The following is a 27,156-nucleotide window of genomic DNA, read 5'->3' on the forward strand; positions in this document are numbered from 1 at the left end:
GTTTAAGAGTGAATGGGACAGAATCAGAAATCAAAATATAGTAATACTTTCAGGGCACCGGAAAAGCATTTAGAAAAACTGCTCCAAGTACACTTGTGGTATCGAAAAAGAAAGCTATGTTGTGAAGTCTAGCTGTAAGTTTAACTAATAAACTATTAAGATGCTTATCATTCAAAATTATGATATAACCGATTGCAGAAGTAAAATGCAAAAATAATCTGTAAAATGCGGCTGCTTTGCAGAGCGCGTCAGGAGCAACTCAATGCCAAATTTAGGGTAGGTAAAACAAACAACTATACTTTTACAACTGAAGGTCAGCTTTTGCCTTTGAATAAGGCCCTTTTTAAATAAATTCAAATGATTTTCAAATAGCGACGTTCAACCTGAGCCCTATCTCACAGTTAATCACTGGTAATATAAAATATTAACATATTTTATTATTAGACCTTCAGAGTGTGTAAATTCTGATATTTTAAATTATAAATTCTCAAGCAGTGTAAAGCAGCATTTGTAGATTTTTTGACTTACTACTGTAAATTCGTAAAAAGTTTTAGTAGATATATTCCCTTTTAATACTTTGACTAAATCAAAAAAGATTTCACTGGACTACTGAAGCTCAAGAAGCTTTTAATAACCTAAAACCCTGTGTACTACATAACCTGTGCTTAGACAGCAGGATCCTACTGCTGCTTATATCTTTGAGATAGTAAATACTCTGCATATAACAATGCCAGACAATACTGCAAAGTTTTACCACCAATGTTTCCCGATACTGTCTATCCATCCGTGTGCCTACCTTTCAAATAAAAAAAAAAGGAGGAGAGAGAAAGAGAGGTTGGGAGCATTTGCTGATTACAGCGCAATGCCGCACCCACCACATGGCGAACCACCTGGATTGAGATCCGAGTGCAGGCATGCAACAGGTGACACCTCAGCACCACACTGAAAAGTGTGAGGGTTTTTTTTTTTATTTATTTTACAGTGGCTGGAGTGCCAATCCTGCCACCAACCTCCAAAATTTCACTGCAAATTCGAGGACCTGCTTGCAGATTAACGTCATACCCAGGATGGAACAATTGTAGGTTTAAGGACCTTGCTCAGGGGTCCAATGGAGTAGAGTCACTTCTGGCGTTTATGGGATTCGAACCGGCAACCTTCTGATTGCTGGCAGAGATCCCTAGCCTAGAAAAACAGTATTATTGGCTTGAAGGTATCACCTTTCCATTTATAATTTATATTGACTAAAACAATTTGATGCAGCTTAAAACCACTAAAAGACAGAAAACTAGGCAAGTCAGGTGGGCTTTATGCTTTAGCTGTTTTAATTTTGTAATTTTGTATTGATCACTGCAGAACGCGAATGAATCATATCTTCTGACAAATTTTAGCCATCATTACTATTAAGTATCCAGTTAATCTAATGTATTTCTGTATTATCTTCAATACAGAGTATGACCCAGTATCTTGGTAAATTGTGTTGTAAATGTAAATGTGGAAGGTAGTTAGGGAGTACCTGAAGGTGACAGAAACCTCTGCAAAACTGTTTACGGTCCTTATGTTTTGCATTTTGGTGGGTCAAGTCTTATACATTCTGGTCCTTTTGGCTCCTTTGAAAATAAATTCTAATTTTCACGTGTTCGGGCTGAAAAGAGTTTACCATAGCCCTTACCATGTTCACATCACTTCACTACTTCTGTGACTCTTAATGGTAATAAGGAGTTTGAAATCCAGTCTGTCGTGGATTTGGTTGTTGGAGATTTGGTGTTGAATATTTAGTTGACTAGAATGGCTATAGTCTAGAAGATCGATCCCTAGGTATGTACAAACAACATTCATGCTTCTTGTCAATTGGCCCATTCCATGCATGTTTTCCCTAGAAACCTGCTGAGCATGTTTGGAGACAACACCCTAAGGGGAAAGCGATGTTAGGATTTGCATTCTATTTTTAGAATTTTTCTGTCTTTCTCTGTGTCCTTCTTGGTTCCCTGGGGATTTTTTTGCCTTGGATAATTCATTAACAACATTTATAAAATTATTCAAATGCTATTTAAAATGTTAAGAATGTATTGTATTAGACCACCATGCCATGATTTTTTTTTTTAAGTTAATTATTTTGTTTTTGCAGAGTCGACTGAGAGTCCACTGTGCATGATATCATCAACACGATGTTATAAAAAGGTTGGCATCCTTTATTACCATGTCTAAGGCTTTGGCTTGATTTAACTTCTTTACCCTGGTCGCTACTGTTTAAATGAACATGGTTTTAAAGAAAGCATAAGTCACATTGAAAGCATAACACACATTGGTAAGTTTGTATCGTGAAGTGCTCGTTTCAGATTCTGCCTCAGCATCTCTACTTTGTTCAAGTTTAGACTTTAAATAAGGCACTCCATTCAGATATAGATTTTTTTTCATCATTCACAGGTACAAAAGCAACAAAAAATGAAAAGGGGCATGAAGCAACAGTTTGGGCACCGAACATGGTCAGTACTTAGTAACAGCCCCTTTGGCAAGAATCACAGCTTGTAATGGCATTTTGTAGCCAGCCAAGAGTCTTTTAGTTCTTACTTGGGGTATTTTTACCCATTCTTCCTTGTAAAAAAAGGCTTCTAATTCTCCAAGATTCTTGGGCCATCTTGCATGCGCTGCTCTTTTGAAAACTATCTGCAGATTTTCAATGAACTTTAGGTTAGGGGACTATGAAGGCCATGGCAAAACCATTAGCTTGCGCCTCTTGAGGTATTCCATTGTAGATTGTGAGGTGTGTTTTGGATAATTTTCTTGTTGTAAGACCAGTACTCTGTTTAACTTCAACTTTTTTTTTTTTTTACAGATGGTGTGATGTTTGTTTCCAGAATTTGTTGGTATTTATTTGAACCCACTCTTCCCTCTGCCAATGACATGTTCCCTGTGCAACTGGCTGAAACACAAGCCCAAAGCATGACAGATCCACCCTCATGCTTAATAGTTAGAGACGTGTTCTTTTCCTGGGATTTGGTACCTTTATTTTCGGCAAACATACATTTGCACATTGTGGCCAAAAAAGCTTTATTTTGAATTCTTCAGTCCACAGGACTTCTTTCCAAAACGCATGAGGCTTGCTTAGATGTTCATTTGCAAACTTCGGGTGCTAAATTTTGCGGCTAGGATGCAGGAAAGGTTTTCTTCTGTTGACTCTACCGTGAAGGTCATATTTGTATGTAGTAGAACAGTGCACCACCACTCAAGACTTTGCTAAATTTTCCTGAAGGGCTTTAGCAGTCAAATGGGGGGGTGGGGGGATTATTTGCCTTTCTAGCAATCTAGCGAGCAGTTCTTTCAGAAAGTTTTCTTGGCCTTCCAGACTTCAACTTGACCTCCACCATTCTTGTTAATTGCCATTTCTTAATAACATTACAAACTGAGGAAACAACTACCTAAAAGACACTTTTCTACCTTCTTGTAGCCTTCTGCTTTGTGAGCTTCAGTTATTTTAATTGTCAGAACGCTATGCAGCTTCTTAGTGGAGCCCATGGCTGCTGATTTTTGAGACAAGGTTTGAGGAGTCAGAGAATTTATAGAGCTTTGCAATTTACATCACCAAGGGTTTCCTAACAAGGACTGTGAACAAGCCATAGCCCTAACTAGCTAATTAAGGACTGACACCTTGGGAAAAGTTATCTGATACCACAAATATATTGCGGTGCCCAAACTTTTGCATGGTACGCCTTTCCTTTTTTCACAGTACAATTGTATAAAAGAAAAACAATACACTAATCTTGCATAAAATGCTGAAAAGAAACGTGTCATCTTTAAATGTATGCCTTTTGGTGATCATTTCATCTTTTGCTCACTTAAGTATTAACAGTAATACAGACATTTTAAGAAAGGGTGTCCAAACTTCTGAATGTCCATACAAAACCAGGATATGGCGAGTATCCTGGTTAAGGCAGAAACCTAGTTTCTTAAAAGCCCCCATTTACATGTGCACGTCCCATTATAGCAGGGGTCTACAACTCTGATACTGGAGCACTGCGGTAGCTGGCGATTTCATTTTAACCCTTTCCTTAATTAGTTACCAGTTTTTGCTAATAATTAATGTTTTTGCTTTAAATTTTAATTGACTTGCTGTTTAAGACTCAAACCCCTTTAATTATTTATTTTTTCCTTAATTAGCACTCAGTTAACAATGATACAGAACAAGCCAACACATCACCAGCAACCTGCATCCATCATGCAACATCTGAAAGTAAAGAAAGGTGAATGTCTCAGAAATATTATTCTGCTCAGATTCACAAAACATTTTGTTGGTGTTCTCAGTAAAAAGAAAATCAACAGTTTTGGAAACATCTACTGTAGTAAAATGAGTGCACCATCAAGCCATGGAATTTAATAACTTTATTTTTTTCTTTTTCCCTACAAGCTTTGGGGGGGTGGGGTTCTTGTTTTCACAGGAAGGCAAGGTTATGGGGGGTTGTCAAAAAACAGGGCCTGTTAAAGCCCACTGAGACATTCCTTGTGTGATTTAGGTGGTTATACAAGAAATAAATTACTGTTGCCGTTAAACTGGTAAATTAACAACAAGAATTGGCTTCTAATTAAGCATCTGGTTGGAGGAAACTGGTTGTAGTTTGGGATGCTGACTTAGCTGGTCATCTGTTGGCTCACTTCTTATCTCATTTCTGTTTGGGGGCCCTTTAAAGGAAACTATGGAGCAAACCAGAGGACTGAAATTTTACAAGACAAGACAATTAAAATGAGTGGAAAAATAAGTAGCAACAAAAAAAACTTGTCATTAATTATGAAAAGTGTGAGAATGAAAACCTGTAGCCACAGTAGCAAAAAAGGAGATTTTCAATGACTGCTGTGAATTTGAAAACAAGCATGGAGTAAAAAAAAATTAACTGAGCATATTCTATAGTTACATATTGTAAAATGTAATGCACTACATTGCTTTTCTTTTGTGTTATCTTTTCTTCTTTTGTATGAAAAACTATACATATCACAGGCCAACATGTTATTAAATACTAAGCCCATATATGAACCATCATGAAACTAACCAAAAACACAGCCAAATGTGATAATTAGCCACTGCATCACACTGTTTAAACATATACATAGCAAATAGCTGGAAGAACACTCAACTGACACTTTAACACTAGAATTACCAGAGCCTACGAAAAAACTCGTAATTCCGTCCCACCTTAAACTGCTTCTTAAATCCCTTCACACCTCTCCGCCAGCATCCTTTGTCTTCTAAATGTGCTGATAAAGAGAAGCTAGGAGCAGCCGGCTATTCCATCCCCCCACCAATTTAGAACGTGCATAAACTTCTCTCAGCTCATGCCTTGATTGAGTATCTGGGACTGAAGTGGAGTTTTAGAGTGGAAATAATAGATCGTTATTTGGAACACACGCATTTCATGTCTGTTCCGTTTCTACAGTAATCTGTTTCAACACATTGTTAAAACAGAAACGTTTTTTATATTCTAGTAGTAGATGACAAAATGTAGGCATAAACTATATAATGTATGAAACCTGAAGTCCAAATAGCAAAGAAACATTTTCACAAGAATAACACAATTGCGCTTTTATTCAAAAATATAACTGCAGAAACAAAAAGCCGCCTTAACATGCGACATTGACAGCAGTTTATTGTAACTGCCTCTGTGGTTCAATAGAATCACTTCCCGCTTAGGAATTAAAAGGTCATGAGTTCGATCCTGCGCCACTCCGTTTTGAGAAGTAAACTGCTCTTAGTCTTACTGTTTTAGAATAAAAGCATACATTTGATTTCAGTCTGTAACAGCCGGTGCAATTTATGATCCTTGTAAAGGTTAGCTTTTTTTTTAATTCACTTTTCATTCTTTCAGTCGCTTCAGAATCAATCCATACAACCCCATCTGACACGGCTGTTTTCACTAAAGACGCGCTATAGCTCTGCAGTGTACCACGATGCATACTAACGTCCACCAAGGGGGGGGGAATAGCCGGCTGCTCCAAGCTTCTCTTTATCAGCACATTTAGAAAACAAAGGGCGCTGGCGGAGAGGTGTGAAGGGATTTAAGAAGCAGTTTAAGGTGGGACGGAATTACGAGTTTTTTCGTAGGCTCTGGTAATTCTAGTGTTAATATGATTCTGCTACCACTGAATGCAGATTAAATCTTGCCTGAAGAAGGGACCCAAGTTGCCTGAAAAGCTTGCATATTGTAATCTTTTTAGTTAGCCAATAAAAGGTGTTATTTTGCTTGACTTCTCACTACACTGCATGCATCACATTTTTCTGCTTGATTGTGCAATTGTGCCCTCCAAAGGAACAGTGTACTGAAATGTTTGCTTCTTGCCATAAACCCAGTGCTGCTGGGATAATAATCACACAGGTATTTTTACTTCAGTAAAATAAGTATTGAGTTAGGTTAATCGGATTATTTAATGCATGTTACTTTTAACATGTTACCTTACTGCTCCAAAGATTGGACTGCTGAGCTTAGCACTGTATGTTCAGCTCATCAACATAAATTTAGCAATTTTTGAAATATTGAGATAGATAATTTTAGCCATAAGAAGGAATAATGTAATTGCCTCAGTATTTACCTGAGGAAATTTACCTTTGTGAATGCGTTCACCACCTCCTACACCAAGGCTGCTGGAAGAATGTGTGAAGCTAAAACATGCAGTGGCTAAACAGTGCAAGGAGTGAAATTCTTAACTGTAACCCAATTAAGGGTTTACATGACTAAATAACTGTGTTGCTCACACAGAAATCAACACATGTCAACCTGGATTCTCAAACACCAATAACCCAGTTTCTCTAAACAGAATAAGGGTTTACATGGCATTTTAAAAACCAGGTTTCTCTGGTAAACAGACTGATTGGTAGATGGAGACCATGTAAGATTCCCGGGAATATATCATTTTGGCACATTCTTGAAGAAGCTGGTTTATTTATCAGAAAAAAGACAAAACATGACAGCTTTACCTATGATATGCTGGTCTTAATGGAACTTAACCAAATGATAGATATATAATGGACTGAGTCTCCAAGACTGTGAATTGCCCAACAGTTTTCAAAAGCAAGAATGGAACTTGAAAGGTTACAGATATTAAAAATGCCCAGAAATTGGCTAGCTGTAAATGACAAGTAAGTTCAAAAGCAATACTTAAAAAATAATTTATAACCAAATTCCTTTAGTCTTGACACCCAAGTTTAAAAGTACACATTTTTATACAGTAATCAACAAGGACCTTTATAATAACTTGCAAGATGCTACTCCACTTTACCTTGCCCCAGCTTCAAAATTATTTATTAATGTTATCTAACCAATAAAGCTGGCATCACATCACATGACTTCAAGTTGAAGGGGATGTCAAACATGATGACTGCAGCTGCTGATCCTGTCAGTTGAGGATACTTCAGGGGATGGCAAAGTAATTTGGAACTTTTAAACTACTGAGAGCTTGCCTCTTTTTCTGACAGCCAATATATGCTGCCTGACTGCACTGATGCTGTACAAATGCTTTGCAGGTAGAACGAGTTCAGCCACAATCACATTCCTCCTTTTTTGTTTCTTCCATTTTGTTGTGGTACATAAAATATGAGACATCAGACATACAGTCATATGAAAAAGTTTGGGATCTCAGCCTGAATAATAATTTACTTTCAACAAAAAAAGATAACAGTGGTATATCTTTTATTTCCTCGGAACATCTAAGTACTGGGGTGTTTTCCAAACAAAGATTTTTAGTGAAGCAGTATTTAGTTGTATGAAATTAAATCAAATGTAAAAAACTGGCTGTGCAAAAATTTGGGTAATTCTGCTGATCTGAACGCGTGTAACTGCTCAATACTGATTACTTGCAACACCAAATTGGTTGGATTAGCTCATTAAGCCTTGAACTTCATAGACAGGTGTGTCCACTCATAAGAAAAGGTATTTAAGGTGGTCAATTGCAAGTTGTGCTTCCCTTTGACTCTCCTCTGAAGAGCGACAGCATGGGATCCTCAAAGCAGCTCTCAAAAGATCTGAAAACAAAGATTGTTGAGTATCATGGTTTAGGGGAAGGCTACAAAAAGCTATCTCAGAGGTTTAAACTGTCAGTTTCAACTGTAAGGAATGGAATCAGGAAATGGAAGGCCACAGGCACAGTTGCTGTTAAACCTCAGGTCTGGCAGGCCAAGAAAAATACAGGAGCGGCATATGCACAGGATTGCGAGAATGGTTACAGATGACCCACAGATCACCTCCAAAGACCTGCAAGAACATCTTGCTGCAGATGGTGTATCTGTAAATCATTCTACAATTCAGCGCAATTTGCACAAAGAACATCCGTATTGCAGGGTGATGATAAAGAAGCCCTTTCTGCACTCACGCCACAAACAGAGTCACTTGTTGTATGCAAATGCTCATTTAGACAAGCCAAATTCATTTTGGAACAAAGTGCTTTAGACTGAGGAGACAAAAATTGAGTTATTTGGTCATAACAAAAAGCGCTTTGCATGGCGGAAGAAGAACACCGTATTTCAAGAAAAACACCTGCTACCTACTGTCAAATTTGGTGGAGGTTCCATCATGCTGTGGGGCTGTGTGGCTAGTTCAGGGACTGGGGCCCTTGTTAAAGTCAAGGGTCGGATGAATTCAACCCAATATCAACAAATTCTTCAGGATAATGTTCAAGCATCAGTCACAAAGTTGAAGTTACGCAGGGGTTGGATATTCCAACATGACAATAACCCAAAACACAGCTTAAAATCTACAAAGGCATTCAAGCAGAGGGAGAAGTACAATGTTCTGGAATGGCCGTCACAGTCCCCTGACTTGAATATCATCAAAAATCTATGGGATGATTTGAAGCAGGCTGTCCATGCTCAGCAGCCATCAAATTGAACTGAACTGGAGAGATTTTGTATGGAAGAATGGTCAAAAATACCTCCATCCAGACACTCATCAAAGACTACAGGAGGCGTCTAGAGGCTGTTATATTTGCAGAAGGAGGCTCAACTAAGTATTGATGTAATATCTCTGTTGGGGTGCCCAAATTTATGAACCTATCTAATTTTGTTATGATGCATATTGTATATTTTCTGTTAGTCCAATAAACTTAATGTCACTGCTGAAATACTACTGTTTCCATGAGGCATGTCATATATTAATAGGAAGATGCTACTTTCAAAGCTCAGCGACTGATAAACAAAAATCCAAAGAATTAAGAGGTGTTCCCAAACTTTTTCATATGACTATATGAGCTCCTCTTTAGCATGTGACATCTAAAACATGCTATTCCCCTGTTTATTTAGGGCTACACTGCATTCATTGCACTTTCAGCTCTCCCATACACGGTGCCTGCCACTACAACTTAAGATGAAATCAAAACTGCTTGATTTTTGTCAGGGGGAGAAAGAAGACCAATTGAACTGAGTTGCTGAGGATTTCAAACTACACAACCTAGTCACAGGATGATGGTGGATAAGCCCCTGCCCAGCTAATGTTGTGCAAATGAAGTCTGCATCTTAAAAATCACTGGAAAAACTGTGTGACAAGGCATAAAGTCAAGGAGTGAGCTTTTTAAGTCAGAAAAAATGTAATCATAAAAATTACTAAGATATTTAAAACAAATTTATCCCAGTAGTCAAAGTGACTTCTATTTCTACTGCTTTTCAAATATAGATTTGCAAGAATACCTATATATTCTAATGGTGTCCTTCTTGTTATCCTAAATGCTTTGATGTGAAGAGCTCAGCAAATCCCATTCATATGTTCCTCCTAGTCTGTAAAAATATTAGACTGTATAATTCTGTGAAACCCCACTCACCATAATTTCTAAACTGCATCTTAAAGTAATTTTGTATTGAGTATTTACACAATGTATTCCTCTACTTAAAGAAAAAGCATAGATGAATAGGCATATTACGAGTATAGTAGAAGTATAGTATTCATGAATAATTAACTTTCCCTACTAAAGATGAATTCCTGGTGCCATTTATTATTTAGCTTTCACATACACAAACATTTTTTACTCTGGCCTGATGCTAGGACACTCCCTGACTGTACTGCAGATCTCATGATTATGCTGTTATTTAACATCAATCCCTTTAACTATGTTGCATTTCTGAGAGAGTGCTTTTTGTGATAGGCACTGTATAAGATAAAAATCTTGGTGTCTACACATGATAATAATTCACCAGTTTCCCTGAAATATTTGCTAGTCATGAAAATGACTATCAAAAAAAGATTCACCTATATGACATAACAAGCATCAAGAAATTCCAGTTACTCACTAAAACAATCATGTCTTTGATTTCAATATCTGTAAAATAGTAGGGTGGAAGAAAAAACGACAAGCTCCTCGGTCATTAGATTCTGAACTAATGCCTAATTAATGCAACCTGAAACAGATTTGAGCTACATAGAAAGAAGACTAATAATATAATTTAACTGGAAATAACTGCTGTTTTAACATTAAGACATAACAATCACTGGACTGTATAAAAGTTTGCTTTGAAAAGTTATACACAGCTCTTCAAAAGATAAATTAGCTTAACTCACAGCTACCCTGCATGTTTTTTTTTTTGTTTTTTTTTTGCAAAAAGGATTTTTCTGTTGATTGTTAATACCTCCTGAATCCATTACTCAAACAATAATTCCACTAGACATTAAACACAATCATACAGAGGCTATTATAAATTTCTCAAATCCTTATATTAAATACAGTATTGTATTACTGTACTTTACACATAACAGAATAATTTCCAGCAAAGACTGCCCCCATGTGGCAAGCATTTTTGAAAGCAATGGGCAAAAGAAATGTAAAGGTTCAGTCTAATAAATTAGTATTAATAATGTTATATTACATAGAAAATATGTTTTTGTACTTGACTACTTAATTTTATATTTAAATATATTAATATTGATATGACTAGTCCTTTTAAATTGTCACAATAATATTCAGAAAAGGACACCTTAACATATACATAGAAATGAAGCCTGGAGTAGAACTTTTCTCATTAAACACTACAACATTCAGCAACAATAGCTTACATGCACAATGTACAACAGAACAGTGTATAATTTTTTTATGCTATTATGGAGTTCTGGCAATTTTTGAAACCGATACCAAAAAAAAAAAGAAAATCAAGTTAAAATGTAAAACAATGTCCTAAAATTAATTTCAGATGTTCAAATCTCTGTAGTGTAATCTCTAAAATGCTTTAAGACCCAAAAATCATGGTAGTCCATTAAGGCACTGTAAAACTGCAGCCCAAGACAAGTCCAATACCACAACTAGTCAAGACTGAGTCAAGATCAAGTCTAAAGGTGGGTTGAGACCAAGTCTAAACAAAAGTGAGACTGAATCCAAAACCAGGCATTAACTAGAATAAAAGTTGACCTAGCCCAAATTTGCACACTTTTTGATAGCACTATCAAGACTCTGCTCTACTGAACCCCAGTAGATTCAATTTAGACAATAGGTTAAAGTATGGAAAAGGATCTCACCAGTCATTGACACAACAGGACACTAAAATGTGGTAGTGGACATGTAGCACTAATCCCAAACAAAAAAAAAATGATTGATCTTCAAATGCAAATGTTCTTGAACGAGGGGGCCTTGCACTGAACCACTACTTCCTCAGAGGTAGGTCAAATCAGTTGCATGATGCCCAGTGGCAGGATAAGCACTACAGCCCACATGATATCATAACCCAAGACAAAGCTTAACCAGGTACAAATACGCCAGTGGTTATGAGTCCAGAGCCCATCCAGCCACAGCCATCAGTGGAAAGGAGGATGGATGAAAGAAAGCCTCAAAACCTATGGCCCAAATCATGCCAGAAAAAAGAGTGGGCAACCATCAACACAGACCTTGTCCATTTGCTAGAAAGGTTGATGTTGAAAGGAGATGTTGAAAGAAAATGGGAGAGATCATTTACACCTCATGGAGTGAAGAGGTTCAGGGTGAAAATCAAGAACACAAGGGCACAGAAGAAACCATCAGCCCAGTTCAATTCCAGGAGACAGCAGGAGATTGGAAGACTCGTGAAAGAAAGAAGGAGCCTGAAAAAACAGTGGAAGAAGGCCACAGAAGTGGAACGGAAAGGTGTCGAGGCACTACTGGGTGACATTAAGCAGTGTTTTGCAACACTATGAATAGTAGCGAGTCTGAGGAAGCAACATAAGAAGAATGTGCAAACTAATCGCCATTCCAGGCAACAAGCCACCAACCCAACCACCAGATTACAGAAGGTCTCCTACAAGGAGTGAAATTGGGAGTACAGTAAAGTGGGCTAGATCAGCATCAGCCCCTGGGCACAATGACATTCCGTAGAGGTTTTATAAAACTACCCCCGGCATCCTGAAGTACATAAGGAAGCTAATGAAGGTGACGTGGAAAAAGTGAATCATACCAAAGGCATGGCGAAGGGCAGAAGGGATCCTGATTCCCAAGGAGAAAAACTGATCAACCATTAATCAGTTCTGCCAGATCTGTCTCCTGAACGTGGAAAGACATTCAATATTACAGCCCAAAGACTCTCAGTGTTCTTGCAGAATAACAACTTCAACACTGCCTCAGCGCAAAAGGCAGGGATAGGTGGCTTTTCAGGATGTTTGGAACACACTAACATCAGGTGCTGACAGCCATAAAGGAAAATAAATATCTGTGTGGTTTTTCTAGATGTTGCCAATGCTTTCAAGTTTGTTCCACAGAAGATTCTGTGAGCAGCATTCAACCTCTTCCATGTCCCCGAGGGCACAGCAAAGCTGGTCAAAGCCTAATTCCAGGACATGTAGTTCTGCATAGCAACACAGGTCAGCACCACTGCATAGCAGCAGCTGGGGACTGGCATAATTGTGGGTTGCACCATCTCTCCCCTTCACAATGGCAATGGAGTTATCATACAAGCATTATGGTGAGTGTTTGGAGGGAAATCTCTGAAAAATGGGCTACGTCTTCTGCCAATCAGGGCATGCATGGAAAACATGACGACAATTATAACAACAAAAGCATGCGCCAAACACCTGCTGGATAAACTCCAGGAAAACATCAAATGGGTACGAATGGAGATAAAACCCACCAAATCCCGCAGCATCTCCATTGTTAAAAGCCAGCTCACCAACGAGAGGTTCTGCATAAATGACAAGCCATTGACAACAATTCTTGAGGAGCCCATCAAAAGCCTTGGATGTTGGTACACCGCAGACTTCAAAGATCACAAACAGGAGGAACAACTCAGGCAGGACACAATTATTGGCCTTAAGAAAATTAACACTGCTCTTCCCAGAAAACTAAAGCTATGGTGCTTCCAATTTGGTTTGCTGCCCTGCCTCATTAGGCCAATTATCATCTACGAGGTCACACTACCCCATACCAAATGGCTGAAGGAACTGGTAAGTGCACAAGTGAGGAAGTGGCTTGGACTACCAAGATGCCTCAGCAGCTTAGGCCTTTATGGGAAAGGAGCCCCCTCTCTACCTATATCAAGCCTTGTGGCAGAGTGTAAATGCTCCAAAGTAAGACTGGATATGACAATCAAAGAGTCCATAGAAGTCATAGAAGACGCCATGCCAATCTTACTGACAGGAAGGAAATGGGATGCAGCTTTGGTAGTGGCAGAAGCAAAGCCTGCCTTCAGACACTGGGACAAGTCCAACATAGCAGAGAGGGACTTGGTTTGGGGCCAACAGCACCCACATGGCAAAATTATACACCAAATGAACGCTGGCATCTGGTGCTGGGGGATGTGCTCCTCCAGGAGGAAGCAGCCAGATGTGCCAGAGCTGTCTCCCAGGTCCAACAAGGTAGTGCTGGATGAGGTGGGATGGCAAAGAGCAATGGAAAAAAATCACATGGAGCAAGCTGTGGAACATGGAAACAATCAGGTTAAGTTTCATTGTCAGAGCCACATAGAGTAAGGAAAATAAGTATCGAACGCATCAACATTTGTCTCAGTAAATGTACAGTATTTCTAATGAGGCTATTGACATGAAATTTTCACCAGATGTCAGTAACAACCCAAGTAATCCACACATACAAAGAAATCAAAACAAATAAGTCCATAAATTAAGTTATGTGTAATAAAGTGGAATGACACAGGGAAACGGTATTGAACACATGAAGAAAAGGAGGTGCAAAAAGGCATGGAAAGCCAAGAAACCAGCTGAAATCTGTCAGTATTTAGAAAGCAATCCTGCCCCCTATCAATGCAGATTAATATCAGCTGGTTTAGTCCTAATTGATGGCCTATAAAAAGGTTTCTCATTACTAAGGTGTCACACAAGAAGCATCTCATGATGGGTAAAAGCAAAGAGCTCTCTCAAGACCTTTGCAACCTTATTGTTGCAAAACATACTGATGGCATTGGTTACAGACATATTTCTAAACTTCTGAATGTTCCAGTGAGCACCATTGGGGCCATAATCCGGAAGTGGAAAGAACATCATTTCACCATAAACTGGCCACGACCAGGTGCTCTTCACAAGATTTCTGACAGAGGAGTCAAAAGAATAATCAGAAGAGTTGTCCAAGAGCCAAGGACCACTCGCGGAGAGCTTCAGAAAGACCTGGAATTAGCAGGTACAGTTGCTTCAAAGAAAACAATAAGTAATGCACTCAACGGCCATGGCCTCCACTGCCAAAGAAAAAGCATGTTGAAGCTCGTTTAAAGTTTGCTGCACAACATTTGGACAAGCCAATGAAATACTGGGAGAATATAGTCTGGTCAGATGAGACCAAAATTGAACTCTTTGGATGTCATTGCACACACCATGTTTGGAGGAGAAATGGCACTGCACATCACCCCAAAAACACCATTGCAACAATGATGGCTGAAGGTGGGAACATCATGGTGTGCGGCTGTTTTTCACCATATGGTACTGGCAGACTTCATATAATTGAAGGAAGGATAAACAGAGAAATGTACTGGGACATTCTTGATAAGAATCTTTTGCTATCTACCAGGATGCTGAAGATGAAACGAGGGTGGGCATTTCAGTAAGACAATGACACACAGCCAAGGAAACTCTCAGAGAACTCTTTCAGAGAAATAAAATAAAGTTGCTAGAATGACCCACACAATCACCCAACTTGAATCCAATTGAAAATCTATGGAAAGAACTGAAGATCAGAGTTCATAGAAGAGGCCCCCGGAACCTCCAAGATTTCAAGACAGTTTGTGTGGAAGAATGGGCCAAAATCACACCTGAGCAATGCATGCAGCTAGTTTCTCCATACAGGAAGTGTCTTGAAGCTGTCATTACCAACAAAGGCTTTTCTACTAAGTATTAAGTAAATTTCAGCAAGCATGTTCAATATTTATTCCCTGTGTCACTCCACTTTATTACACAACTTAATTTATGGACTTATTTGTTTCGATTTCTTTGTATGTGTGGATTACTTGGGTTGTTACCAACATCTGGTGAAAATTTCATGTCAATAGCCCCATTAGAAATATATTTACTGAGGAAAATGTTGACGCATTCAATACTTATTTTCCCCACTGTATGAACATCCTTCATCTAGGAAGGGGAGAAACAGGGGACCAAACCCTCACCTCCCTACTCATGCCTGCTGAACACAGCCAGGCATTAGGAAATGCGTGTTGACCTAAATCAAACACTCACCTTTCCATATGAAATCATTCTGTAAGTTGGTAATTACCAAGTAATAGGATACAAAGACAAGGCCACAAAAAGCAAAGAAGTATAATACGGAAACTGAATAAACTCAGCTTCATCAAATAATTTAGCTTTTCAAAGATTTGGGAACCTGCTCAATGCAGCCCTTCTAAATAATTCAGTTACTCTTCTGCAATATGTTCTAGTAATTTTTTTCTCCATTTAGGTAATGAATTTGTGCACACATCTGTCCTAAAATGCCAATGCTTGTCAGTGTCCTTTACAATATTACAGCTGTCATTGTTGCACTTGAGAAACAGAGGACATGACTTCCTTTATTTAAATTTTCACACACAATACCAAAAACCAGAAAAACGTATCATTTTTTAAGCCTGATTAAAACATCAGATCGTACTGGACAGCAACTACCATAGATGTACCATCCTGCAAAATTTCAGCTTTTTAGTTGTAGAGAAAAGCCAAACAAAATGACACCTTTTATTAGCTAACTAAAAAGATTACAATATGCAAGCTTTTGAGGCAACTCAGACCCCTTCTTCAGGCAAGATGTAATCCCCTGAGTTGCCTCGAAAGCTTGCATATTGTAATCTTTTTAGTTAGCTAATAAAAAGTGTCATTTTGCTTGGCTTTTCTCTACATTCATTATGGCTAACACGGTACAACACCCTAGTTTTTTAGTTAAAACGGAAACATTGTTTGGGCTGATGAGTGTACAAGTGAGTTAGAACTACTGATATTGTATGTATGTGATATGGATGTAAGCAACACTGAAGTACCACAAGGAACAGTTCTGTCTCCCTTTCTGTTTACACGGTACACCACAGACTAGTAATATAAAATCAAGCCATATTTCTTGTAGAAGTTCTTTGGTGATTCTGCAGTAATGGGGTGTATTGATATGGGGGGGAATGACAGAGAGTTTATTACTCAGGAAGAAAACTTTGTTTCTTGATGCAACGAGAATTGTCTGCAACTTAACATTAGCAAAACAAAGAAACCAGTTATTGATTTTTGCTGCACCAAACAGCCTCTATGCCCAGTCAGTATTTAGATAGATAGATAGATAGATAGATAGATAGATAGATAGATAGATAGATAGATAGATAGATAGATAGATACTAGGTGTGGATGTAGAAGTGGTGCACTGCTACAAGTACTTGGGGGTCAACAAAAGTGATATGCTTGACAGGTCTAGTAGCACAGAACATCTACACAAGGATACAGCACACTTTTTTCTTAGGAGACTGCATTCATTTATTGTGGGCAGAGAAATCCTTTACTTGTTCTAGAACTCTGTGACAAAAAGTGCAATCCTCTATGCTGTGTTGTGCTGGGCCAGTAACATCACCTAAAGAGATGCCCACCGAATCAACAAGCTGATTAAGGAGGCAAACTCACTCATAGGACAAACTCTCAAGGTAGCAGAGGAATTGAGAAAGATGACAACATTTATGGCCATTATGTAGAATACTGCACCTCCAATCCATGAAATGGTATTCTTGAGTACTTATAGTCGACAACTTCTCCAACAGAAGTGTGTCAAGTATTGCTGCTAGGGCTTCTTTACACCAACTGCAAAATGCAGTTATAATACCTCACTGTGACTGCTCCCTAACCTTTAGTCATATCAGAAGGTTTCTTTCTTGTAATTCTTTGTATTTGAAGGAGGTTAGTGTTATTATAACATTTCTTAAGCTTTTGTAAAATGTTAAATATCCACCTTGAAACAATTAAAGCACTATCATTTCACTTAAAAGGCACTGTATATTGCTAGCTGCAAATATGATCTTCAATGAATATATGATTTGTGGTCAAAAATGAACACGACCAAGATATTTGGGGACCATACATATTACCCAAGAAAAGCTTGACTTATCTGTCTGAAGACAAACAACTCGAATATTCGTAAAAAACAAGGGGCAGAGTCTGCTTTCCCTCCAACAGCGACTACACTGCTCAGAAATTACTTTTACAGCTGCTGGAAACATTACAATTGTTTTTGCAACTACTTATTAGATTCAATATTCTAGTAGTTAAAGTGTTACGTGTTATTGTGGATTGGGCATATTTTATTTACTAATTAGTTGTGCTCTATTCGTTTGTGTATCGCCGACTGAAACTGCAGATTTTTCACTTGTGAACAATAAACGGAATTTATCTGATCACTAACTTGATCATCGTGATACGGCTGCCTCTTTCTCTTATTATTCTTGTTAATCTGTTCTATATATATGTTACTTCTCAGTACAATATACGCATCAACGCATAAAAACATAAGAATATGTCATTGAAGTTACAAGTGATACATAACGGGCACAGAGTTGCAAAGAAACTCACCTTAAGCACTCCCTTCATTTTATCCAGAAGTGCTTTAAACTCTTCTTGCGATAAACCGGGGTAAAGCTCATTTTTCAAGAGTTCTTCTGTAATCTCCGAGTTGTTATAGTACACCGACTGTGTAATTCCATTCAATAAACCAGTCAAAGACTTTGAACTGTCTAATTCCGCCATGTCCGGATTCTGTCATGTGATCGTGGTCACGTCACGTGGCTCATTGACTTACAACGGCGACACAATTTCGCATGCGCACTTCTAGATTGGCGTCCCACAATGTTAAGTAGTTGCTAAATTACACGTTTGTAAATAAAATGCATATATCTTAAAAAAAAAAAAATCACCGTCAATTTTATTTTTAATTAGCATACAAAGAATTCTGGACTCTCTGGAATTTTTGTAATACCGGAGAATAAAAAATTAGATGGTTGAGCCAAAATGGAAAAGTTCAAATATAACCGTTTAGAAACGGTGTATGTAACAATGTGATTTGACTCATGTTGTAGCACGGACTTTTTTAGTATGTGGCACTGTTAAGGAAGAAAACAAGGCTGTTCAGTAAACAGAGAGTTACAAACATAATGGTAGTGGTCTGAGTTATTTATATATTCACTCTAGAGAATGAACAAGAGTTAAACATGGTGGCAACGGCGAGATTTTGTTTTTCTTTTCTCCCTGACCGCGTACGTGTCTTGTTTTAGTGCTTAGCCGTGCAGCGCGAAGTTCGCCGGGGGAAAAGAAAATAACGTGCTAGTGAAGATACGAATCCTGACGCGCTGATACGATCCTCGTCGGACAAGATGGATTGCACACTTGGACTAAAACCACCGCCGACATTGACGCTGGATTCAAGCAATCTGGCAAAGACATGGAAGGCGTGGAAAGAGGAATTTCAGCTGGCTCTGGATTTGACCTTGGCAGAGGCGTCGGAAGGCACGAAAGTAAAACTTTTTTACTACCTGGTAGTGAGTTATGTGAAACCTTACTGGGCTCATCAACGGAGGGCAGCACAGTGAAGTTATTAATAGAAGCTTTTGATCAACACTGCAACTCAAAATTGAAGCTCAAAAATGAAACCATTGAGAGATATTGTTTCTTTATAAGAAATGCCAAGACCAGCTGATGTGAAAGGTGTACAGAGAATTCTGGGCATGGTAAATTATCTGTCCAAGTTTTGCAGACACCTTTCTGATCACTGTGAAGTGCTCAGACAACTGACACACAAGGACAGTTTGTGGGACTGGTGTGAGGTTCATGAACAAGCCTTCAAGAACATAAAAGACCTCATAACCAAGGCACCGGTACTGCGCTACTACAGCCTCAAGGAACAGCTAGTTCTATAATGTGATGCCTCGGAAACGGGCCTTGGTGCAGCATTATTGCAGAGTAGAGAAACCTTACTGCTATGTGAAATACAACAGACACGCGAAAGACATGACCGCACTGACACCAGGTGATCAAGTAAGAGTACAGCCAACACAGTCACAAAAGGTCTGGCAGAAAGCAACAGTTATAGAACCGGTCAACAAACGGTCATATAAGATTGAACTGGACAGTGGTGGTGTTCTGAGGAGGAACAGAGGGTACCTAAAGCACACTGGCCATCAAGACCTGGTCATAAAACAAAAACAGTGTGCTGAGAACAGCAGATCAAAGGATCACTGTACTCGGCCAATTGGTGACACAAAACATACTGTTACTACCAGATCAGGTCGGATTAGTGCCAGACTACAGTATTTGAAAGACTATGTTACTTAAGTTACATATGGACTGTTAATGTTTTAGTATGTTCAGACAGTAAATGCGTTCATGTATGGAGATATGGTGTGAAGTTGCACTAGTAGAGAAAAAAAAAAAGGAAGGATGTAACAATGTGATTATTTGATTCATGTTGTAGCACGGACTTTTTTAGTATGTGGCACTGTTAAGGAAGAAAACAAGGCTGTTCAGTAAACAGAGAGTTACAAACATAATGGTAGTGGTCTGAGTTATTTATATACTCACTCTAGAGCAGGGGTGTCAAACTCAATTGCACAGGGGGCCAAAATCCAAAACACACTTTAGGTCGCGGGCCGAACAGGATAAACATTTATTGAACACACTAAAACTAAACTTTTAAAACTTTAAAACTTAACTTTTTTGAACATAAATATGAATAAAAACAGACAGGAATATTATTCCGGAATAAATCAACTCAGACCTTAAATAACTTATAATATTTTGCTCTCCATAAAAATATATCCTGTCTAAATTATACAAGTTAGAAATAAAGTAAACGTTAAAAGAACAAACATTCAAATTTCTTTACTGTTTTGTAATTTTATATAAAAAATAAACTTAAATTTTAAATATCCCAAAAGATTTTGCTCTCCATAAAAATATATCCTGTCAAAATTATACAAATTCAAATATGAACATGCTGCATAAGAAAACCTGGAAATATAAATAAAATGTGTTCTTTTCAGCAATAACAAATCAAATCATTCAGTTGTCTTTGCTCATATGTCATTTTAGAGCTGGACGCCTGGCATCTTTTTTTGGCCACAGGTTCGTTTCTGTTTGCTGTGAGGTTCTGTGTTGTGGAGATTCTCAGGATGGACTGCAGGTGCTCATCAGTGAGGCGACTCCTGTGTGCTGTTTTGTTAGTCTTCATGACTGAGAAGAGCTTCTCACACAGATATGTGCTACCAAACATGCACAAGGTTCGAGCCGCATGTAGACGGAGCTGGAGCATTTCTGCGTGAATGGAGTGAATAAACTGTGCGGGCCGTGCAGTATCGTACTTTGCCTTCAGTGTGCCATTACACTGCAGCTCAATCACCTCCATCTGAATCTGCACAGGTGCAGTTTCCACATCGATGGCAAATGGGTTGCGAAACAACTCAAAATTCTTTTTTTGTTCTTCAAAGTCACCAAAGCGCCGTGCAAACTCAGTGCGCAGTGCGCTCAGTTTATCAGCAAAGTGCATATTTGGGAACACCGTTGTGCCGACTTGGTTCAACATTACTTGGCAACAGGGAAAGTGGGGCAAGTTGCACTGGTGCATTTGTGTCTCCCATAAAAGGAGCTTCACTTGAAATCACTTTGTGATTTTGCACGGTAAAACGTCTGCTGAAGTGTCAGATTCTTCTTTAACTCTTCTGCTTTCTGTATCTTCTGCATTGCATTCAGGTCTTTCAGGTTATCCTGATGTTTTGTCTCATAGTGCCGTCTTAGATTAAATTCTGTAATTACAGCCACATTAGCTCCACAAATGAGACACACGGGTTTACCGGCAATGTCAGTAAACATATACTCAGCCTCCCATCGGTTTTTAAAGGCTCTATTTTCAGAATCAACTTTTCTCTTTGTCATCGTGTGGGCTAGCTTCGCAATAACTTGCAGCATCATAAGCTAGTCTTGATTAATGCGGTAAGTGTTCGGCAAGGCAGCTGAAGCGCTGCATTATGGGATCTGTAGTTTATTGTGTTACCAGCGCTTCATATCCCCGGGCCATTAATAACAATAATATATAAAATGATCTCGCGGGCCAGATATAATTACACACCGGGCCGGATGTGGCCCGCGGGCCTTGAGTTTGACACATATGCTCTAGAGAATGAACAAGAGTGAAACAGTGTACTCTACTTAAGAAAATAGATTTATCGTGGTTTATCCACATGTATAAACCAACAAATTATTTGTGTTTTTAAAAGATTAAAGGTTAAAATACTTTACAAGATGTCAAAGAAATGGTAATGAGCCAAGAAAACAATTAAAATAGATAAGAACAATAATGAATAAATAAAACACAAATAATGAATAATTACATAAGATAGATATATAATTAATAAAAGTATTGTACTTAAATATACAGTAGACTTCATTTTTTAAGTTTCTAAATACGAGTCTGATGATAAGCTGTGGTGACAAAGGCAAATCCCCAATGGCAATAACAGCAGTTATAAAATAGCAATTAATTATAAATACATACACGTATATAACCAGCAAAAAGTAACAATATAAAAAGTCTGATAAATGCCTTCTTTGTAACTTATTTAAGTAATGAATAAGTTTTGTCAGCTTTGCTACTTATTGGCTTTGACCTTTTTAAGGTAGATAGATAAAAATGTTATTAATCATAAAGGGAGTTGCAGTGTTACAGGAACAGACATAAAAAAGACAAATATACATGCATCAAGAATTATAATAATGTTAAGATGCTAACAAGGCACAAATACAAATATAACAAAAATGAGAAATAAACAATGTGCACATATTTATGTGTAAAGTGATTAGAATTGCACATACTTAACAGTTATAAACCTAAGGTTGGACTCTACATCACGAGGGAACAGTCTGAAATTAGACTTTCAGTTTAGGATTCTGGCTTTGTGAAGTTTTTTTTTTTTATCAAATAAGCATCATTTGTTTCAATATATGAAACAAAAATCATAATTTCAGAAATCTGTTAGAGATTTTGAAACATAAAAATAACAGAGCAGCAACCTCTAACCAAATTATTTTGATATGGAACAGCCATAAAATAAATGGATAGTTTCATCTTTTTTATAGAATGAACATAAAGAGGACATACTCTTAAAACCTATCTGGCCATCTGTTACAAGGATAGTAGGAGTAAAAATGGATGTTTTTTGAAAGTCACTGGGGAAATTTCTAAGGACTGGAAAACAATGAGTATTATCCAATTATATAAAAGGGGTGATTGAACAGAGACAAGCAGCTATAGGCCAGTAAGCTTAACATACTTCACAGGTGAATTAATGGAAGGTGTTATTAAGGTGATATTATTAGACAGGTTTGAGGCTAATTTTCTCTTCCACTTTGCTCTTTTTAGCTGCTTTCTTATTTCTGCCCATATGTCCTTTGTTTATGAACATTGTCATCTTTTACCTTCCTCTTTGTCTTCCTTATAACTCTTTCCTCTTCATGACTGCTAGTATGAGTTCATGCTCTTCTCCTACTTGACTTTCCTCTTCATTTGTTTTTCTTTCCATCACTTTTCACCAAATCCAAATTTCAAAAGCCTCACGTCTCTTTATGCCTCTTTTACACAATGTCCCTTCTAAATGCTCCTTTAGCCATTCCAATTCTAGTTCTGAAATCTTTACAACAAGTGCCATCTGATGTGATAAAGCTACCTAAGTAGTGGAACTCCTCCACCTCTTGTAATGTTTCACTTTCAACAGTTATTTCTGCCTTCTCTGTTAGGTAGCTTCATCACTTTAGTCTTTTTGTATATTTACTATTATTCCAAAATCTTTTGATTCTTAATTTAGCCTATTAACTTCAATTTGTTGTTAATTCATTGTCCTAGTGAATGCTGTTGTCAACTTCCAATCAAGATCTTCTTCTTCTTCAGGCTTCTTTCACCATTGCTTTGGCACACACATTGAAAAGTGTTGGGGACAATATGCTCTCCTGACTTAACACCCTTTCCAAAAACTGCTTCATTTGATTTACGGTGTATAGTGCAAAAAATGTGTTTATTCACAATCTGATGGAGGGCATTCCCTGCTAGCCTTCTGTATATTAGAACATTAGAACACTCTATAGACGAGAACAGGCCATTCAGCCCAACAAAGCTCGCCATTCCTATCCACTTATTTCCTCTAAGAAAACATCAAGCTGAGTTTTGAAAGTCCCTAACGTCTTACTGACTACCACACTACTTGGTAGCTTATTGCAAGTGTCTATCGTTCTTTGTGAAAAGAAAAACTTCCTACTGTTTGTGCGAAATTTACCCTTCACTTTCATTTATGTTAGGTAGATTGCCCAGAGGGGACTGGGCGGTCTCTTGGTCTGGAATCCCTACAGATTTAAATTTTTTTCTCCAGCCGTCTGGAGTTTTTTTTTTTGTTTTTTCTGTCCACCCTGGCCATCGGACCTTACTTATTACATGTTAATTAATGTTGACTTATTTTTATTTTTTATTGTGTCTTCTATTTTTCTATTCTTCATTTTGTAAAGCACTTTGAGCTACATTTTTTTGTATGAAAATGTGCTATATAAATAAATGTTGTTGTTGTTGTTGTTCACAAGTTTCCAACTGTGTTCTTGTGTTCTTGATGAAATCATTTTAAAATACAAGTCTCGATCCACTGTACTAATTCCCTTCATAATTTTAAACACTTCAATCATGTCACCTCTTAATCTTCAGCTTCTTATACAGCTTCTTATTTCTCTATAGTCACTTTTCTGTGTCTTGCATTACAATCAGGAAATGTGAATTAACCTAGTGAATGGAATGGCATTCAGAATAGGGATGGAGAGGATTTCCTTACCTGGCGCGGTGACCATAACAGATGGATGGCGTGAATGGAGGCACAGCCCAGCCGGGATGGCTCCCATTCCTTTTCCTAGACAGGGAGAAAGAAAAATAGATGGACTGGATGAAGCTGAATATCAGGAACAGTTCACCCCTAAGTATAACAGGTAGAAGTGTTTCTCTGGCTTGGTTCCAGTTTGGACACCTGCATGGTTGCATGGGACTTGTACTTCAGGTGGGTAACCCTGCTGGACTACTAGGGTACCACCAAAGGGTGCTGCTAAGAGAAAACCTACCTATTTTATGGAGCTTCCACATGACCCATTATTTCTTCTGCTGTGCAAAGCTGGGGCACTGAAAGTACTCCCGGGTCAAACATAAAAGAAGCTGCCACACCTCAGTTGGGGAGTTGAAGTCAGAAGGAGGGGGAATTCCTGTACAGGTCTTAATCCAAGTATCATCAAGTATCAACTTATCTAATTCCTCTCCCGATGAAGATGATCACTACATTCTCCTACCTCACCTCCCATCTCTCTCATAACCCTGGCCTGCTTCTCCTGCTAGAGAACCTTCTGACTAACTTTTCCCCAGATTACAATTTCCTAATTTTTTGGGCCTGAGGTGACTTTAAATTACATGGACAGGTCACTTCTCAGTCAAGTTCCAAAACCAGAAGCAGTGCTCATATTTATCAAGCATCTCAGAGTAGGATAACGGTCAAAACCGTCTCAAATATCTCAGAGTGATGTAAATTTGCTCTATGCTCTCAGTAGTAACAGTATTTTATCAGTTTTCCTATTTTAGGCAACTACCCCTAACTACACCAGGATTTAGAAGAGTTTGTGAGCAGCCCTAACTTGCTAGGGGCTGGAAGAAGATGGCACTCAGGCAGAGATCAGCAGGCATATTCTGGGAAAGGTGGAATGTTTTGGAAATGCTAGACATCAATGAACTTGTAAAAAGATATTGATTTGACAAAGAAGGAATAATATTCATAGTAATTTTTGTATGTCACATGATCACTAGCTGTCAGACAAAATGAAATTGTTGGTAATGTTACATTTTTATGGCTACTGGGAAAAGGCAGCTTTGCAATATTGTTGATTTAAGGACATTACAACAAACCACTTCTTGAATTTTTGCACAAAACGTTTAATGCATTTACAACATGTGAGGTAATATGCAGGTTAATTAATTTTCCTACCACTCCTGGGGCCTCATGTATAAATGGTGCGTGCGCACAAAAATGTTGCGTACTCCCGTTTCCACGCTCAAATCGCGATGTATAAAACCTAAATTTGGTGTAAAGCCATGCACATATAACTCAAACCCTGGCTTACGCAAGTTCGCCGCTTTTGGCCAGCAGTGCTTTTCTTCCAGTGTGGTTTCCCTTTCTTTTTTAGATCCACATCCCTGCCACGGCTTTATCATATACACTGAAATGAACCGCATATTGTTCATTAGTTTAAGGCATCTGATATTAATTAACCTGTAACAATATAATGGTCCACGAAATGACTAAACTATTCCAAATACCATAGCTACTTTAGCGTTGTTACTCTCACTGCACCTTCTTCTTCTTTCAGCTGCTCCCGTTAGGGGTTACCACAGCGGACCATCTTTTTCCATATTACTCTCACTGCACCACTCTGAGCAGCTGATCGGAAAGAGAACTATCCGTATACTGTACAGCATCAAGCACAAGCTGCCTCAGCCATGCTGTCTATTGAACTGCTCTCATGGCAAACGCTTCAGAGCCTTTCCTGTACGGACCTCGCGGTTCAGAAACAGTTTCATCCCAAAAACTATAAACGCCCTCAATCAGTCCATCAAGTGCTCCTTGTAGAACTGTTTGTACTTATTAGTACAATCACCTCACTGTAAACTTGCGATACAGGTATAATATTGCACAACCTGGGCCACTTTATAAAGCTTATATTTACATATGATGACGATATCATTTTTAAGATGAAATGCAGCAAAATATGTTTATCATTTAAATAATCTTGTTAATAATTAAACATGTGAGGACACAGTGACGCAGCAATAGCTAGTTCAGGGATTGTTGCTGTCTCGCGATGTATTCTTGCTGGGGCTGGCGCGACACTGGAAGGATAGATGGATAAAATAATTAAACATGTACTACGAAGATATTTCAATGTTCCTTAAAACTTTTGCAGAATCTGCGTTCTAGGCTCACAGATGGCTTAACATCTATTACAGAGCTGGCTGTGTGGCGATTGGGTACTTAAAGAAAGAAAAAGGACAAGAATTGGGAGTTAGTACGTTTGAAAGAGACAGTACTGCTGCAATAAATTATTTCATCGAAGGTCGTGCGCGGTGCAACAAGCATCTTGTGGGAGGCATGAACAATTTATGGTCAGGGCGCAAGCTCGTCAGTATCGCTGCGCCACCGTGTTCCCATTTAATAACATGCTTTAACTCCTGTCATCATGAAAATGATATCAAGTATGCATCTCAGTATTTTAGTTATTCAGAGAGCTGTAATATCACGAATGTAATGGATTCTGTGTCCTGTCGGAGGAAGAGAAAGCCCATTTAAGAAGCATGTAGTGATTCACACACATACTGTAGATCACATAGAAGATCATATACAAAACAAAGCATTTAATGTGCTACTTTAGTCACGATGGGATTTGGGGAACTAGTAAATTAAACGATTTAAAGATTAAGTTTATGATGTTCTACTTTAATGACAAAATAAACTACGCGATTAAAGTGCAAATTTCGAGATTAAAGTTGACATTTCAAGCTTTTTTCCCACTGTGTCCCTATTTTTTTCTTTTCTCTGTACCTTAATAAGCCTTCATATGACACTCTGACGGTGGGCTACGACACGCCTTTTCACGGCGACGTTTTTATTTCGGGCATTGTGCGACTTTGTGAACTTGAGTTTTTGAGTTTCTCTGGCACTCTATGTTACTC

General features: G+C 38.3%; 1 protein-coding gene across 1 annotated transcript in view; it reads right to left on the bottom strand.

Annotated features, from left to right (window-relative positions):
* commd1 (copper metabolism (Murr1) domain containing 1) overlaps window positions 1–18,180 on the bottom strand; it is a 96,523-nt gene extending 78,343 nt beyond the window's left edge. Inside the window, exon 1 of the mRNA XM_039738720.1 lies at window positions 17,946–18,180. Coding sequence (XP_039594654.1) covers window positions 17,946–18,119 — 174 coding nt within the window. The 5' untranslated portion in view covers window positions 18,120–18,180. The remainder of the gene's footprint in view (window positions 1–17,945) is intronic.
* Between the last annotated feature and the right edge of the window lie 8,976 nt (window positions 18,181–27,156).

The sequence above is a fragment of the Polypterus senegalus genome, chromosome 16 (genome assembly GCF_016835505.1).
Source record: "Polypterus senegalus isolate Bchr_013 chromosome 16, ASM1683550v1, whole genome shotgun sequence".
NCBI lineage: Eukaryota > Metazoa > Chordata > Cladistia > Polypteriformes > Polypteridae > Polypterus > Polypterus senegalus.